Source organism: Zonotrichia albicollis, chromosome 2 (genome assembly GCF_047830755.1).
Source record: "Zonotrichia albicollis isolate bZonAlb1 chromosome 2, bZonAlb1.hap1, whole genome shotgun sequence".
NCBI lineage: Eukaryota > Metazoa > Chordata > Aves > Passeriformes > Passerellidae > Zonotrichia > Zonotrichia albicollis.
The window spans coordinates 48,315,830-48,335,460 of record NC_133820.1 but is presented as its reverse complement, the minus strand read 5'-3'; the positions used below and the strand labels follow the sequence as shown (position 1 = coordinate 48,335,460).

Here is a 19,631-nt window from a genome sequence, read left to right as displayed (position 1 = left end):
AGAAAGCTTTTCACATCAAAGCAGGCAAGTATGGGTAGGAAATTAATCTGTATTCAGTAAGGAGCCCAACTGTCCTACACTAAAGTGACTGCAAATTTGTGTACTTTAATGCACTGATGTAAAAACTCATTGACCCCAGTCCTACTGAGTTTTTCACTCTCTTCAAGAACACAGAAGTATCTGCCTTGTACTTTTGCCACCTGATTGAAGGTATTATATCTTCAAAAATATTGTTTGTGTAGACATACAGAATGCAAAGATACTTGGAAAAGAAAGGAATTAGGCCTAATATCTAACCGTACTGTTTCATGATTTTTGCCACTAAGAATGTTAGTGGCAGATTTGGAAAACTCTAAACCCAACATAAAACACGGGAAAAGGCATACAGTAGATTTCCCATGTAGAAATTCCCGAATTATAGTCATGACATCTACTTTTACTCCTGCTCATCAACTCATTGAGATGCCAGGTTGCCTAATTAATTGAAATTTCTTGGCATCCAATTATCCAGCAGACACTAACTACCCTCACTGCAGAAAATACAGATGTGAGCACCTGGCACTCCATCTTCACAGGGTGAAGTGCCTTGTCACAAGTCACAAGTCAGAATGACACTTCCCTACATGACCTAAGCAGAAGACAGCAACATGATTACAAAAACCACAATATTTTGAATTAATTTAGCTTTTGCAACCAAGCTTAACACATGTATAGGAGAAATAAAAGCTTTTAGTTGCATTTTCTCCATTCCATCATCCACTCCCTGCTGTCCTGCCCTGGGTAGCAATGCCATTGTTTTCAGGAAGTTACACTCCAGAACATCTATATCTTCCCCTCTGTTATTACTGTGTCCAGCTGAAGTGGATTTCATTTTCCCCATTGAAACCCTCACAGTGCTGTGCTTTGCAGTGGTAGCTAGAGACACATTGATAACACAGCAGTCATTTTTCCAGGCTGTCTCTCCAACATTCCTCCCTCACCAGAATGCTGAGTATGAGCAAGGTCTTGTGAGGGTGCACAGCCAGGACAGCTGACCCAAACTGACCAAAGGGATATCCCATACCACACGATGTCTGCTCAGCAATGAAACCTAAGAGAAAGGTGTGGGTGTGTGCATTTTTCATTATGACATTTTTGTTCTGCAGAAACTGCTACATTTACTGAAGCCCTGCTTCCCAGGAATTGCCTGTGTATCACCTGCTGATGGGAAGTAGAGAACAAATCTTTTGCTGGTAGTCACTGGTATAATATACTCTGGTGCCACAGGACACAGAACCCATCTGCATCTTGCATGAAAGTCATGTAAACAAGCAAGGTCAAAGGACCTGAACAGGAGATTCAGTTTTTTGGAAATAAAATTCAAGGATGGATGCTTATGGCTGTAGTCAGCAACAAAACAACTATGTCTGCCCAGAAATCCTGGAAGACATCATAGACTGGCCAGAATGCAAAAAAATCTATCCAGCCTTGACAGTGCATACACAAAGGAGGGAAGAAGGGATGCCAGCAACAAGTTTTCTGTCAGTTTTTTATCCTGTCTATTGATCTGTTCACTGTAGAATTAAAAGCCTTTTTGACTTGCTATGAACAAGATGCATAGAATGATTTACTAAAACCAATGCAAAACTGAAAAACAAGTGTCCTTAAATGGGTTACACTGCTAATTCAGCTTTGTTGCTAATTCATTAACTTCAATTTTATTTCACAAGTTAGATTAGGTTTTAATTTTTCAGAAATTTCAGAAGGATGAATGTCAGAAAAAGAAGTGAGTACAGTGTGTCATTCCAAATTACTTACGAGTCCAATTCTAGAAAATTTTTGTTAGAAAAAAGGTAGCAAATCTGAGAAACTTTCTCTTTTTTTTTTTTTGACAGTCAGAATTTGCAAGATTTCTCTCCACAATCATTAGGCAAATACTAATATCCTTTGTGGTGTACAGTATAATTAGTAGGATTGACATCTAGTCCTTTATGTGCAAATAGCATGAAGAAAACTCTGAAGCACTTTATACTGAGGTAGTGCAACTTGCTGCAGAAATTTGTTCCCAAATTCCTATATTTCATAGAATTTAAAGGGCAAATTTGCACTGTAAGAGGTGACTTATCTTAATCAGCCTGGTCTTGTTCTATTCCAGATAAAGTGTACTACTGAAAAAAGTCATTTAAATGTACTTGTTGTGCCATTATACTGACATTATTCTAACACAATCTGAGCCTACACTCCACACAATGGCAGCTTCCTGAAAAACAAAAAAGAAGAGAAATACCAGGAAAACCTCTAACTATCATTAAAGAATCACACATCTACATACTTCAGTTTACCTTTCTCTTTTTCTTTTTCTGCAGGTTGTGACCTCATCCCAGTCCAGTATCTCAGATGGGGCGATCCCGAACCAATTGCAGCCGTTGTTTTTGCATGCCTGGGTCTGTTGGCCACGCTGTTTGTTACAATCGTGTTCATAATGTACCGTGATACTCCAGTGGTCAAATCATCCAGCCGAGAACTTTGCTACATCATTCTGGCCGGCATCTGCCTGGGTTACTTGTGCACTTTCTGTCTGATTGCAAAACCTCAGCAGATTTACTGTTACCTTCAGCGAATCGGCATCGGCCTCTCGCCGGCTATGAGCTATTCTGCTCTAGTAACTAAAACCAACCGCATCGCAAGAATCCTGGCTGGAAGCAAGAAGAAAATCTGTACAAAGAAACCTAGGTTCATGAGTGCCTGCGCCCAGCTGGTTATTGCATTCATCTTGATATGTATACAGTTAGGCATCATAGTTGCCCTCTTTATAATGGAGCCACCAGACATAATGCATGATTACCCAAGCATCCGAGAGGTCTACCTGATTTGTAACACCACCAACTTGGGTGTTGTGACTCCCCTTGGATATAATGGGTTATTAATTTTGAGCTGCACCTTTTATGCATTTAAGACAAGAAACGTCCCAGCTAATTTCAATGAAGCAAAATACATTGCCTTCACCATGTATACCACCTGCATCATTTGGCTGGCTTTTGTGCCAATATATTTTGGAAGCAACTACAAGATAATCACCATGTGTTTCTCAGTGAGTCTGAGTGCCACGGTGGCCCTTGGCTGCATGTTTGTGCCCAAGGTGTACATCATCCTCGCCAAGCCCGAGAGGAATGTGCGCAGTGCGTTCACCACGTCGACGGTGGTCCGCATGCACGTAGGGGATGGAAAGTCCTCTTCAGCCGCCAGCCGCTCCAGCAGCCTGGTGAACCTGTGGAAAAGAAGGGGATCATCTGGGGAAACGCTTAGGTAAAGTTTTCTCATGTGGGAGTGTGGGGAGGCAATTGTCATCTTCTGAGAGTTACTTAGAGTGGAAGGACAAAGGGAAGTGTGCTAATTTCCTTTGCCTCTGCACTAGGAGTGGAGCGAGTCCTCTCCCACATCTGCAAGTTTTGGGTTTGATTTAGTTAAAATGCTGTGCAAAAACTGTTGACAAAGCAATGGGAAAACAAAGTTGGAAGTGCTGGGTCTGGCAACTGTGTATGAATCTAGGGAGAAAAAGGAGATTCTGGGATGAAAAAAAACAGAAGAGAAAAAATACAATTTCTTGCCTTGTCCTGAATGGACCCATTTATTATCTCTTTCCCTTAAATGGACATCATAGTGTCTGTATTTTGCCTCTAGTGACAGCAGTAAGACAACAGGGCTGCTGCTGGAGTTCCATAATCGAGGTGGAGTGTTAAACACCAGAGTCATGAGCAGCCACTCTAAGGGATCTGAGGATTTGTTCTGTATGGCTCTTCTGTTACACCTTTTATCTCCTTTTCCCTTAATTTTCCTTTTTTATGCTATCTCTTCCTAATTTCTTTCTATATGTCCTCACCTATCTTCTCTTCCTTACCTTTTTCTGTAAACATCTTCCTGATGCTGACAAATTCAGCTGCTCACAGGCCCCGCTCTGCCTACCTTCCCTGACATTGAACAGATACTCCCTTATATTTCTTTGCTTCTTCCTCATATACTATTTGAATTCAGCTATCATGAAGACAACTTTATGTTCAATGTATAAACATTAAGTGAACACCAAAAAGAAAGGAGAGCTCTGGAGTGGAAACTGCCATGCTCCATAAACAGGACCTGTACTGTGCACCTTGCCCAGTAGTTGGTTTTCATCCTTTGATCCTTTCACTTTTGGTATGGATGCTATGAGAATGATTTAGGTTATTTAACTGCTGGCATTAACCAAAAAAATCTGTTGATATGAAACTGAAAAGAAGCAATTTTGTCATTCCTCAGCTATGTATGTCTAGCCTGGAAGTGACATGTAGCTAGATTTTTCTCCTCCTGAAACACACATGGATTTCAGGACTGATAATATGAATATTTCCAGACATGTCATTGTTCATAATGAATGGAACAAGGACAATTTGTACTTCCATTTATATGTGAATCACAATTTAAACCTGAGGAAGGACTTTATTAGAAATACCTGCAGGATATATTATGCTAAAGTGATTATTTTTTTTGTCAGAATATTACTAATGATTCTCTTGCAGAGACTTTGAAGTGATACAAAAATGACAGTCTATTACAAGATATTTTATACTTATGATCCGCTAATGATGGGGTTTTTTCCCAGTTCCTTTCCAGGTGCAGAGTAGGATGATAATTTCAAATGATAAATCATTTTTTAGATTAAGTGATGGCTACCTGAGATATCCTTTTCTGCAACTTTTGTGTTGATGTATAAATGACATGAGGTATTTGAATTAGAAGTCCTGTAGCAACTTTTGGGACCGTTACAAGGGTCATTCTTCAAAATACGTCTTCACTAGAAGGCATTCTTCATTGAAATCATCATTATTTTCCCTCCCTTTTGCTGCAGAACTCATTTGCCACCTTGCAACCTTTTTACACAACAAGATGAAGTTATAGGTGATAGAAAGATCCTGTGTTTGGGAAGGAATTTTTTGTCATCTGTTCAGGTCTGGTTTGGAAAGATGTTCCTTTAAAATCTTTGTTTTGTTCTGAAAAGCAAAGAGCATACCCCATTACTAAATATCCTAAATGACAAGATGTATTTTCTTCTTTTTGAGGATTCTCTTTTCATTTCTTTACATCCCTCAATGCGTAGATAATATCTGCAGTAGGGAGATATTAGCAGAATATAATAGATCATCATCAACAAAGACTTCTTTTTCAATAGCACTGTCTTGGGAATTACTTCAATCCAAAAGAGCTTTGAGAGTGCCTAGTGTGTGTGTGTAGGGATGAGAATGGCAGCAGAAAGCTGATACATTGACATATTTCTCTGGATACAAAGAACTTGTACTTTGCATTTAAAACTTGGAGAAAAACTTACATGTCATCAGCAGTGTTCATCAATGCACAAAACTGGAGCAGAGAAGATCCTCCTGATTCATGTGTCTGAATCCCCAGCCAGTTAAGCTGTGATGGTGCCACTGAGTTTAGTAGAGCTCAGTCAGTGTGTGCCCTACTATTTTACAAGAGCAAAATTATTCCATCTGTCCTGGGAAATTCTCTCTATTCAATACCAATTTGATTACATGAGAGAGAGTCCTAAAAGGAGATAAGTACATTTAAAATGGTGCTCAGGATTTCACCTAGGTCTGGTATAATCTCCAAGAAAGTACAGAAAACCACTGTCAGCTTCAATTCCATTTAGTGCAGAAAATGAGCAAACAGAGTTCCAGCATTTTACTTGATAATCAAATATTTCTTTGAAAAAAATCTGGTTACAAAAAGCAATAGGTTTCAAGGTATTAGTACAATGCTCAAAAGATTATTTTGAAAGTTATTCAAGTAAACACCAAAGTATTCAGAATCAAAGGAAATCTGCACTAGAACTTCATGGCATCATTTAAATAGCTCAGAGGGGTTTTATTTAAAAGCGAGTGAGTCACTGTTGAATTTAAAAGAAACATGCTATTTAAGTCACCAGTGCATAGAGGGGCCTCTATCATTAGCATTTTGCTTCTTGACACTAATTTATAGCACAGTGTAGCATTGCATCAAATCATTGTCAAACAGATAATGCCAACGCTCCATTCAGAGCCTTCACATCAGCCACAAAATGACAGATAACAAGACTGCTTTTGCCTAAATAAGGCAATGCATCTGTTACAGTCCTAAATGACTTTTTGCATGGGGTGTTCTTCAATTAAGAAAACCCAGGCAAGCTGTGGCTGTGTGTTGGAATGAATCTTCACATACTGAAATATGTAGAAGGAGAGAGTAAAACTATACATTACCCAGTGAAATTAAAACCATTTCATGTAGGCTATTGTGATTCAGCAGTACTCACCAAAAGATATTCTGCCCTCATTTAAGGTGAGGTTAATGAACCTGACATTATCAGAAGTGACTTCACAAAGGAGAGTACTACAGAGCCAGAGTCAAAGCCATATAACTGGTGTAGAGAGACATCTGGAATTTCTGATTCCAGTCATCTTGCCATCTTGGTTTCTAGTGACTAGGAAGGCAAAAAAATACATTGAGTGAATCTTGCCTTGAGGTACCAGGAATTATTGCCACATATGCTACACAGCCTTTTTGCAAGGGCCGAAAGTACAGGGCTAATTTATCCTCTCCTCACTCTCAGATAACTCACTATTCCATGCAAGATAAAGGCTGTATATTTCTGCTTCAAGAGCTGCTATTATGATATTTCTAGTCAGGACTGCAAATCAAAGGGTCTCAGTCATGTTACCCTGACCTGGAGAATAGTACAGATGTTCAAAAGCTCCTCTTGGCTTTTTATTATTATTACCCTGGATTTCACACAAACAATTAACCACTACTTGTTTCTGTCTTCTGGAAGGTGTCTTTAAATGGCACACATGCTCCATTTTCCAAGCTTCACATTCATCTCCCCACAAGTACCTGAAGAACAGCAAGATTTCTTGCCTTTAAAGGAAGTAATAAACTGTTCTGAGTAACCAGCCAAGTATTAAAAAACCTCCCTAAATACGGTCTTTCACAAATATATGTGCTATTTAACTCTTTAAAATCCTGCCGGTATTTTTCTCAAAAGAGAGAAGCCTATAGATGTCCAGTACAAGCCAAAAGCACCCTCCTGAAACAAAGCAAGACTGATTATCATCGTCTTAGTCAGTAACTAAGCCAGAAGGTTGAACAGCACTTTCAAGCTACAACCTAGGCAGGTAGCTATGATCACTCTAAAGGAAAGAACCATCACCAGCTCAGCCAGATAATGTTAGGTATACTCAAGATACATTGGCTGTGCTTTGTGCCTAATGACTCCATACAGCTGTGAACAGCACAATGCTAGACAACAGAGTAACTATGCACATAAATTTCTGCACCTTATCTTAGACACTTCTCTCACAAATCTTTTTTAGACTAAAGCTTAATAACTCAGTGTGGCACTGATACTTTATTCTACTTGGATTAACTATGTGATGAAGTATTTCCCATATATTTAAAAATAAGCTATGGCTGTGAAACTAAACAGAAAACTCACCTGTTTTTTAATGTATTGTCTTGCCCACTTAAGAAGTTTGTCCTGCACTGTATGATTACAGAACTGACCATTGCTCTGTGTGCATCTGCAGAAGTGATAGTACTGACAGCTTTCATCAGGACTGAGGATCCTTTGTCCTAGTGAGCCAAACGCACCTGTATATTATTAGGGGAATCACACTTTTTTTCTTATACAAACCATCATCACTTTGTTTTATCTTACTACACTTAAACAAAGATGCTCACACATCCACTCCAGAATCAGGTTTCTTCCCCCCAAACACTACAATGCCACATCACATCAGAAAATTCCATCAGATGCCTAGGCTCACATGCTGTTAATTGCCATTCAATTTCTCCTATGAAGAAAACATGATAAGCAAGGTAGATTTTTTCCCATTGAATTGGATTCAGTCCTGGACCACCAGTGTCTATAGTTAGTGTATAATTAAACATCAGGCAGTCCCAAACTGTGCCATAATGAAATATTTGGGAAACAGGTGTCTAGCAGCACAATGCATGCTCTGTTTCTAGAAGGAAACTGCTGGTTTTCTCCCTTCCCTATCCTATTTTCCTGTTTATGATTGACTATATATATATTGTTACAACTCTAACAGGAGCTATTTTGGACCAAAAAATAAGAAAATATGCTTGTATCAGTCTAGAAGCTGCCATTCATAGTTAGAAATATTCCAGTCTAAGTATTATATAATGCGTCTGCACACCATATTTCAGCACCAAAATCTTGGGGTGAGCTTTTTCAGAAGTCTGAATTTAAGTTTCTCAAAAAGTCCACTCTTTTTTTCCATAAGAATTTCTTAAAGCAATATTTCTAATATTGAATATGAATGAAATCCATATAAAGTACTGAAAAAGACCAAGAGAATTGAAAATGTGAAAACTTCAAGGTTTCACTACTAGTATGGTCCATTATGAAGAAAATCCTGGGAAGACACTGATTTTCCAGACAAATGGGAAACCCCATCAGAATAAAATTCTGCCGCTGTTGCACACATCATGCCAAGGTCCCCAAGATGCGTCCCATACAATTCCCACGGTCCAGATATCAATTTTTCACTGGCTGAAAGCCACATATATGAATAAGCAGATAGATTTGAAGTCATGGCCATCGAGCCATGATCAAATCTTTTTAGAGTATGTGTGTGTATTATCAGCATGAGGATTTCAAATGTAAATGGGAAAGATTCAAATTTCCTATGCCTCAACAACTTGCCTGAGATGTGAAACATGCCTGCTGTTTGATACAGAGCTTTTAATCCTGTAAAGAACATGGAGTACAAGAAAAACTACAAGATTTTTGTGGTGAGCTGGAGCTGGTTCTTATTCCTCATGTGCAGACCCACTGAGAAAGACACTGATCCTGAGTTTCTGCCACAGCACATTCTATTGAGACACATTTTTATAGTGCAAGTGCCAATTTTTTCTTCATATATATGCAGCGTGAACAATTTCGCTGACACATTTTGAACCATGATAAAAGAACACCACACCTCACCTCCAAACTAATTTTTAAAAACTTTTTGTTTACCAGACTTCTCCAGGACACAGCCTATAGGTTCATACTCAAAATTTTCATAATCAAAAGTCTGAGATACTCCTGGTGATCTGATTGGTCATACAGTACCCTAAAGACTAACATTCCAAGAGGTCCATTGACTGGCAAATCACAACTTTCCTAAACTCTAGACTAACAATCACATTTCATAAAAGTTCTGCAGTTTCTGTGGGCAGTTGAACTGACTGAAACATGGAAAACATGAAACTAAATATAGAAAAAGTTGTAAAACCACAAGACTGAGCTCAAAACTAGTGCATAACTAGTGCATAACTGCTGTATGGAGTACTATCAGCAGCTTGTAATATAAGACATCATGGGTTGCTTTCCTACTGGAACTTGGTGGAGCCATTCTGTCTTGCATAAAATAAACCCTGTTTGAAAAAGAAAAAAGAAAAAAGCATTGGGAAAAAAAAATTACTTTCTACCCTGGTGAAAAGTAAAATGATTGTTAATGTCATTGAGTGTCAGAGGAGAGGTCCCAACCCACCTGTCTTATACCCATCAGGCTGTTATAATAGCTTTACAGTAAAAGCTGTTATAACATCAGACTCTTATAATAGCTTTACAGTAAAAGAGCTTTCCAATTCCAGTTTTATTTCACAATGGAAAAAAAGAAAAAGACCTGGGGGACATTATTTAAAATCCTGAAGTTTTATAGACTAAAGAAGTAATTTAGAGGTGATTTTTAGTGTTGTTAAACAGCTCTTGTATGTACAGAGAATTAATTGGGAGATTATCAGAGAATGTGAACTGGGAGAACTAATGCTTAAGTTACGTTCTAGAAATGATTGGCACCACCTTTCAACTACTAACAGTGGTAACAGTGACCACCTTTTAGCCATTGCCCACCTCAATGCAATAAATCCTTTTGGAAACTGGAAAGTAGAAAAGCTGTTCAAAACAGGACCTCATATTACTGTAGGGCAAAATATGTCACAGAAAAATCATTGTGCACCAAAAAATAAGTTAATTTCTCCAGATGCTCTTTAATGGGACCCTTGATTACAAATTGCCCAAAAGTGGTCAGATGTCTCTGTATTATGAGTTTATGGTCAAAAAATGAGGGCTAAGCTTCTTACATGACTTCGTGTAATTAGAGCAGATAACAATTTACATGAGGTGAAGGTTTGGCCCAATAGGTGTTGTTCTTATCTAAAAAAAGAAAATCCAGGCATAGTGATACAAGATACTATTTGTTTGCTTCATAGCCTTGCTAAAATTGAATTTTGATGCATGCAGGGTAAAAAAAATTGACTCTTCAGAGAAAGTCATTATCCTTTTGATGGATTAGTCTGCATTTATTAATGAATCAGTTCCCGAATGGATCATTTGGAGCTATTTTAATCTAATATGCTACAAAAATTTAGATTGAGAGATTACTGAATGATTTGAGTCCTTCACTTTTCCCTAAATAATTTAGTCTTAGTATCTTTTCGGACAAGCTTGATACTGTGATTGATTAAACTTCAAATACTCTGAAATGGCTGAAGAATATTTTATAAAACTCAGTGAAAGGTATTACTGAAAGCTTTTGATAAATTGCTTCTAAAACATTCCATCTGTGTAATAAATTTATACTCTTGAATGACCTGATTACAATGATTTTTGTGTACAGTGCTAGTGCTGTTGTTTTGAATTTTCCCCTCAAATTTAATTAAAATGTTGATTGATTGATTGATTGATTGATTGGTTGATTGATTGATATCATTTTTTAGCTGCATTAACTGAGCATATGTCTTCAAGCCTAATATTTGGCATTATTTATATTATTAAGACACTGTTACCATCATTTTGAAGCAAATATAATAGCTGAAGTCTGCAAATTAAATGACATTGGGAACAGTTTCTTGCCTACTGTTACCCACATATGCTTTACGTTGCAAAATGAAATCTTACTACCGCACTACAAAAAAGAAAATGAAGGAACAGTGAAGACAGGACCCAAAAGTTCATATATTTATTTGGGGAAAGGAAGAATTTCTATTTTTTAATAGCAGTGTTTCTCCTTTTTACATTTTTTTTTCATCTTCAAGCCCGTCTCCCAGAATTCTGGATACAAATAAAGGCCACCATAGGCTATATCACCACTGTCCTTGTCACACATGCTGCAGAGCACCCAGAGAAGCCACACAGGAGGTCTCATGTTCATTAGTATGCACAATGTAGGTCCTGTCTACCAGGTTTGCCTACCCAAGGAACTTCTGCTTCTTTCTACAGCAAACTTTGATAAAAACTGGCATTGTAATTGATTTGATGCACTGTAATTAATCTGATAAACAAAAGGCTGGGACATACACCCTCCTCCTTCCAAGGTCCCCCAAGTCATGAAGCAGTCTGCCTCTGTGGGAGCACCCGTATGAATCACAATGAATGGTATTTCTACTTGTATCCTGAATGTTGATGTGGACTAATGGAGGGAATGGTGTTTCATCTGGCTGAGAGCTGTATTTGATGACAAACACCTTTTCATGACTGTGACTGAAATTTAAGGCAGATGGCTGCTAAAATATATAATCATTACATATGTTTATTATATATAGCAATTTTAATCTGCCGTAGTTTTGACTATAGCATTATATATTGAACATTTATATAGGTAAGACTCTACTGTATGAAAATCCTGTGCAATGGTTTGTCCCATACTTCAGAAAAAACTTTCTGGAACAAAGGAGTTAAACAGACTGGTAATATATTGCTATCAGTCTAATCTTCCCTTGAGCCAGTGTAATGCTTTGTATTTCATTCCAACAAAAATGTCATTTTAATTCCCTAGCTGCAATTACATATGATTGCTTAATCAGAATAAGATTTTAAAAAAATATTATGCTGCACTTGAAAAAAAAAAATGTAAATTTGGATCTAAAGCACTTTTACTTGCTGATTTTGCTAATAAGCAAGTAATGTTTATATTTTGGTTTTTTTAAAATTTAAAAAGTGACATGCTTAATAATATGCATTTTATTTTAGCCATTACATAAATGGAGAAATTTCACACATTAAACAGGGACTCTTTCAAAATATCCAGTGCAATATGCTGCAATTTCAAGATAGCATGACCAATCTCACAGAATCAATTCTCTAGAACACAGTATGTTTGTAGATCAAAGCAACCCCTAAAGTAAAAACACTGAATATTTTTCAAATTCCATTCTTTAGCATTTATGCAGAAATCTTTAAACATATTATCTAATCTAAAGACTGGCTTTAACTCTACTGCTAGGAAACTTAAGTACTTCATCATTTCTTAATTTCAAGACTAAGGAATATTGCAGGTGAAATATACTGCTTGTATATAAGTTAACAGTGTCAAGCACTTATTGGGTGCTCAATAATCAATGGCACTTCTGCATGGCAGTATGAGATTGCATTTGAAATAGGGATTTATGACTCATCTCCATCTCCAACACAATAAATTACATTTGATTTGCATTTTAAAAATCTAAAGATACCCTGAGATATCTTCAGTTAGTTAAACTTTTTACTGAAAAAGAGGAAAAAAATCCCCTTATATCAAAGACTAAAAACCAGTTTATAATTGGTCATATTCTTTTTTCAGAGAACAGATTGCTAGAAAAAAACAATTTTTGGTATTACAGACTCTTGTCTTTTGATAAATCTCTCACTGTGTAGTGTAGTGTGAGCATTTTAACAGAACCTGTGCATTACCATCCACATTCTATCCATAGATTATTTTTAAATTATGTATTTGACCAAGCTACTGACAAGTGTAGGCTATGGTACAACTTCTAGGTCTCCCCTGACATCATCCTGCAGACAGAAGATGTGCAGCCATGTGAAATGTGCTGCTGATCAAGGTATCCAACACCTTCTGCATGGAAACTGGGAAAGAGCAGAAGTACGAGGGACCATGAACAAAGATGGGTCTCACATGAAGTCAAGACCACCAGGATACCAGCACCTGGATCTACTGTGGAGGCATAATCTAAAAAAAGCCTATATCTAGAAATTTGTCAGCACTTGTCAACTTTTCCTGTCAGCACAGGAAAAAAAGAATAACTAAAAAGAAAAATTGTAGGACTCTACACATACATAAAAGCTGATTTATACAGATTTTAGTGAATCACTATTGATCTCAATAAGGATTCAGGATGATGATACCCACATTCCCCTTTTGTTTCCCATAGAATCCCTTAATATTGGTCCACAAGTGGAGTTTTATTGGAAGGTGAATATTGGAATAGGTATCCCAATATAACCAGTTAGATTGTGCCTGGGTCAGAGTGACCCTCGCTGCTGAGCCAAAGGCGGTTTCTGTGGTGCTTTACCCCAGAGATACCTTGGCTGCTGGAGATTGCAACGGGGCACTGGTGCAAGTCCAGGCTTGTCAGGAACTCCGTTTACCTCAGGAGAGAGAGCTTCTGGCGATGGTGAAGAGAAGAAGGAGAGGATTCTGCTGGAGGGTTATATCCAGATGTTTATTCCATGGTTACAGAGGTCTGAACCGGGGCAACTCCTCCAACCAGAATGGAGGCCGCATGGTCTGATTAACCTTATAAGCTCGGGGACAGGGGAAGGGGAGGGGACAGGTGAGCTACCAACCAGGTGAAAGGGGCAGGGTCTCAAGGGAGGATGACACTTAGACAGGCCAATGACCTCTGGGCATAGGAGCATCTTTTGAATCTGACTAACCACAGGACGCCTTGCTGGAATCTTAAGCCTGATTGACAGGACTCACTCAGCAAGGGGGCGAGGGGGAAGGGAGAGAGGAGAAGGGAATGTTGGCACACCTGAGAAAGGGACCCGGAAGCTAAAAACACACCACAACAGGTGAAGAAGGCCAGAGAAACGCCTTCAAACCTGAGCAGTCTCATTGGTGCTTCCTACCATGTATCAAATGTACATTGACTTCCCTAAAAACCAAGGCAGTGTAGTCATGGTGTCTCATCCCGGGAGTTTCCTTCTCTCTAGTGAGGCTCTCTGGAGAGAGCAGAGCACTGTTGTGTAAGATAGAGTGATGTGACCAAGCATTTGGCAAATGGATAAGCTCTGCAGTGACTGAGTTATTGGGAATTGCTTCCCAAATTTCCTGTCACTGATCAACACTTATAAAACATATTAGTATTTATCATTAAATATTTTCCTTAAGAAAACTTGCTCCTGCACCAAAAAAAAAGACACAGATCACCATTTCCACCAAAAGACACTTAAAGATGACCCAAAACATTTTAAATCCTATAACAGAATTTAGTTGCTGCCCTTCTGCACAGAATCAAAGTCTTCTATCTTTTTTCTAGCCAATATATAGTCCTGGAATTGGAGAAAATGAAAAACTAAATTGGTTCTTGTGAATACTGCTCACACTGTACTGTTTTATGACTCTTCCAAAATACCCAAAATACCCAATTACTTTTCACATTAGTAGTTCTTATGTCAGCTGCAAAGAAATGCCTGAGGGTTTTCCCTCTCAACAGATTTGCTCTTTTAAAGCAATCCTTGGTTTTAACAACCTGGAAGGGGATATTTTTCTAATGCAAGATGTTCTGAGCCAAAGTAATTTCCTGTGTCTGCTCTGAGAGCTGAAAACATTTTATGCAGAATCTTTGGTGTACTTTTTCAGAATCGTCTCTCAAAGAATTTTGGAACTTCATTTCAAGTTAGAAGCACTTTGCACACCCCTAGGATTGATTGGAGTTTGGTCACTGTTTTCATAATTCCATGAATTTAGCACTGACTGAATGGCAGCGTAGCAGTTACTATGGCTCGAGGCTCTGAGGTTTTATGAGGCAACATGTTATTTCTGGTGGTGGAATTTGCTTTTGAGTGGATGGATAAACTTGAGAGATTCATAACAGTCTCTCTGCTGATTTTCATGATAGTGAAATTTATGCTAATGTGAAATGGACAGTTGTGGAGGTTTATTTATATGATTCACATCCATTCTAAACTGGGGCTCTTCAGAATGGGATTACCAAGAACATTTATTTACCTCTTGTTCCTTTTTGTTGGATAGTTTCTAGAATCTTGCTTCTCGTGAGTATATAATCTCCCAGTTTTTCCTAGTTTCAATTTTTTCCCTATGCTATGCTAGACAAAATATCTTTTTTGGTTATTTACTCTAAACATAACTGTATTTCCATCCTGCTCTTCTTATATTCTACTTTCTTTGATGTCTAACATCTTCACTTCAAGTTCATTCCCTTTTTTTTCCTGTGAAGTTTCTGCGCATTCTTTTCTTTCTTCTCTTTTTCTCTGGCTATCCCAATTAATTTTGTATAATCCGGTTTGACTTCATTCATATTTTTCAGTAAATTTATCTACTCTCTAAACCCATCCAATTTTTCTCCGCTCTAGGAATCGGTTTCCATTTAGCACGTGTGTCTTGTACGAGCTTCGTGCCTAACTGGGAGCACTACACATACCAAACTCCAGATGGTCTTAAAACCTTGGTAGCCAGTCTGCAAAATTGCTGTTGTTCTCCTTTCAGTAAGGTTATAATTTGTAAACCAAAGGACTTTGCACTTATACACCTCATTTTGCTGTCTCTGATTCACTCTCAGATTCACTAAGCCTCTTCATTATTGATTTATTCAATATACTCTGTATCTGAGGGTCTACTACATCTGCATCCAGTATTTAGTTCACTTTCTCTGTACTCAGGTTATTTGTCCTTTGCAGGGTAATTCTCTTCAAGGTACTTTTGTTATCTAGATCAGATAAATGAATGAGCAACAGAAAAGTTCATTATTCTGTGATTTTAACAGTGTTAAATGCACAAGCTTCCCCACGGACGTATGTTAAAACTCCACAGTGCAGCTCATAGGATTTGAGGATGTTATATCACTATTTCTTTGAGAAGACATATGCAGGTACTTTGCCCAAATTTTTCTTAAAGGGCCTAAATAGGTATTTCAACACCTAGCACAAGAATTTGTACAATTAGGGTGAAGTTCACTGCTGGGAGGAGAGGCTATATGAAACCTCTACATTACTCACACCCCAACTGAGTGTTCAGAAAGTAAACAATGACCAGGTCTTATCTTGTATCACATCCATAAATTAATTAGATGATCAAGTATTAAGCTATTTATCCCAATGATTTTTTTCATCGAAGTGTAAGGTCTGGTACATAAAATACACATAGTACTGCACTGAGTGGGCTCTAGGTTTGGGATTGATCTCACTTAATTTACATCTAGATCTCGGCAAGTCATCTGACATCAATTTGTTGCCAGTGGAGAGAGGAAGTCCCATTCACAACATGAACTGTGAGCCCACACCAATTTTACCAAACCAGCTCACTACACTGATGTTTGCTTTGAAAAGTGAAACACGCCATATATTACAGAGATGTAGGAGCAGGGAAATAAGTTATGGTTGAGAACATGGACACCAGCTGATTTCCCACTGATTGTTAAGTTTGCTTCCTTTAAACTGTTTCTCTCTAAGGAGATTTTTTCTCTTTTTGGTCTATTTTCTCTGTTTTGGTCTAACTCCAAAAAATATTACAGTGTTAGCATGTTATTTATTCTGTAAAACTATTTGGCTCCTCCTATATAGATATATAGATATATAGATATATATAGAGAGATATACATAAAGAAAACGGTGAGCACCCATCCTACGTAATCCTACATAATCATAATAGTTTTAACACTGGTCTGGGATTTTATGCAGTTATTCCACCACTCCCCCAGCTGCTTTGCACTCTTCTCTACCACTGCCACAGTAACATTCATGTGCATGGCCCTTTGCACAGCAGCTGACAAAGAAAGCTGAGCACGCAATCACTTCTCTCTGTTTGCTCCTGTTGTTGTCGTGATTTATTAGGTACAAAGGCAGGAGACTGGCCCCTCCACACAAGTCGGAAATAGAGTGTTTCACCCCAAAAGGGAGTATGGGGAATGGTGGGCGAGCTACAATGACCAGGTAAGCAAAGAGCAAGTGGCCTTAGGTCAGTGTGGTATGTCTGTGAACAGAAGAAGCAGCCTTGGATAATTCCAGGCTAGATCTTCTGTCTGTAATTCCTGTGTATCCCATAAAGTATGTTTAGAAAAGAAAAAAAAAAGAAAACATGTTGCCACTGCTGATTTATGTGTTCCATCTGATTACAAAAAACCCTGCGCCGTGTTCATTCCAGTGATCTGAACCACATGTCCTGTGTGATGTTGTTGAAATATAGTGCTTTGGGGAGGAGAAATCTTACACCTCACTCATTAAGCCACTTGGGCAGATGAAAAGAAGCAGAATTTAAACCTGGAGTAAGGGTAGGTCCACTTCATTTTAGGGGTTCGTTAAGTCTAACCAAAAGAACTTTTTAAAAGGGCAGAGACAAACTGATTGATAAAAAACATATTCAATATGAAAATGTTGGTTCTTCTTAATCAAAATATCTTATGGAAAAGTGCTGAGTTTTACAGTTATTCTAAGGAAAGGTTTCAAAGTAATTTTAAGTACAGTCAAAAGCATCTTTTTAATAACTCTCTCAATTTAATTAATATACTTATTTTTGCTTTGTTGTCAATATATTTTGCATGACATTAAGCAATTCTACAATTTAATGAATATCAAATACTGGATTTTCCTCAATGTTACTAGGATTAACTGCTTTAGTATGGCCATTTTGATGTTTTTCCTCTTGAATTACTTCAAACTACATAATTCTGTGCAATACTTTGAGATTTCAGCAATTCTTCTCATTTTGAGTCCAGCCAGATTTCCAAAAGTTGAGCTCTCCCATGGGACAGAATTTTCATTTATCCATATATGTCCTTTCATAAATATATAAGCACATACATGCCAAAGATGGTTACACATCTTTCATGAAACAATGTTTTTAAGAAGCATTGTGTCATTGTGTTATGTCCTACTAAGCATAAGAACCACTGTACCATTTATTAAAAGACCTGCTCATTCCTTGTCAAGCCCTGTAGGATATTTAGAAATGTAACGGTAGAACACAGGGTGACCAGATTATACCGTCACTTTTCCCAAGTGTTACATCCCTTGGGAAATTTTATCATTGCATCAGGGAGACACTTGCACAGAGTTATGTCTCCCGTGGGTACAGCATTCACACACAGACATAGGGCCATCAATACCCACATCACACAGCACACACCTGAGGGCTCCTGCAGTTAAAATACCATCAGAAGCCTTGATTGCTGAGTGTTGCACACAAAGTATATTTTTTGTCAACTGGAGTGGTTTCTTGTCTATGTGTCATCTGGAATTTTTTTTCTTACATTGCATTGCCTTCAGAAGTATTTATTCTTCATTTAAAAGCTATCTGAAATCACTATATGAGGGAACCTTGAAGAGTGGAAAAGTACATGCAATTGTCAGACAACTTGTCAGTATATTGTTGTACAGTATTCAGCTCTGTTTTACCTGGCCATATATACACATTTGAAAAACTTCTTTTTTATATCTTCACAGTGAAGAATCTGTTTGCATTCCAGAGTGTAATCGATCTGAGTCAAGTAGAGAGGAGAAAAAGGTTCCTGTTAAAGAGGATGCCCTAACAGTCAAAAAGACTAGAAACTGTCAGTCTAATAGTTCCACAGCAAGACTGACAGCTGCAAGACCTACTCAAACAGTTAAGAACACCTGCGGCTTAATAGAGTGCAATCGCATCTGATGGCTGTGTCTCCAGCCACAAGGTCCTGGCCAATGGTCCTTGTCCAATTTTGTGAGCTCAGCAGAGTTGCCCTTGAACAGCCTGGGAATCTCCCAGACAAAACTCAGACATTTCAGAAAGTAGGTACATTCTCACATCCCAGTAGGTATCAGACCAGTGTTAGAAGACACTGAGGTGAAGAGCAAATGGAAAAAGACATACAGGGGCCTGAACATTTGTGAATGATTAAAAAAAATCATCATCTCATGGGACAAAAAGGTCTCATGATACTGACCACTTACAGTCTTCCAGTCTAAATAATGTCATGCAATTCATACTGGGCAGTGTTGTTCAGCTCACATCCTCAAACACCTCATGCAATGTTATATTTGTATTCCAGCCCTAGTGTGGACATTTTCCACCTCTGGGCCTAACTATCCCTTTATATTAGTATTACAAGTGGCTTTGGATGTCACAAGATGAAAAATGACACACAAAGAGAAGTAGTGGGTACTTTATGTGTTGCCTTGAAAGGCTGTTTCTAATTAGGGAAGTTACAACCTCCTGCATCACCTGTGAGAATCATTCACACATATATGATAAAATCAACTATAGAAATGAGTTCTTTTATGAAGCTTTCAAAAAGCAGCCATCACATCAGTTCTTTTGCATTTCCTGCATAATATATACATTTTCTATTTGATTGAATGCAATGAATAAGAAACTGTTTAATAACTCACAGAGTAACTTTCCTGCTGATATGTCCCATGCATAAAAATACTTCTGTAATTATTTATTAGACATGCCAAACATGTAAAATTCCTCCAATTGCATGCTCTTTGCAGAAGATAGAAGTCAAATCAACTCTTGACTTTGGAGATACACTGGGAGAGTTGTTTTTTTTCATTGGTCTGTTGGTTGGTTTGTTGGTTGGTTTTTTGTTTGTGTTGCGTGTGGGTGTTGTGTTTCTTTTTTTTTTTGTGCACTGCTTTTGCA

At 38.0% G+C, this 19,631-nt stretch overlaps 1 protein-coding gene across 9 annotated transcripts in view; it reads left to right on the top strand.

Moving 5' to 3' along the window:
* The window catches only part of GRM5 (glutamate metabotropic receptor 5), a 245,439-nt gene that overhangs the window by 212,456 nt on the left and 13,352 nt on the right, over window positions 1-19,631 (top strand). For 8 of the 9 annotated variants that reach the window (XM_014266186.3, XM_014266184.3, XM_014266182.3 and 5 more), the window contains 2 exons: window positions 2,346-3,285; window positions 16,847-16,945. In XM_014266186.3, coding sequence (XP_014121661.2) covers window positions 2,346-3,285; window positions 16,847-16,945 — 1,039 coding nt within the window. The remainder of the gene's footprint in view (window positions 1-2,345; window positions 3,286-16,846; window positions 16,946-19,631) is intronic. The other variant, XM_014266188.3, reaches the window with a different exon arrangement.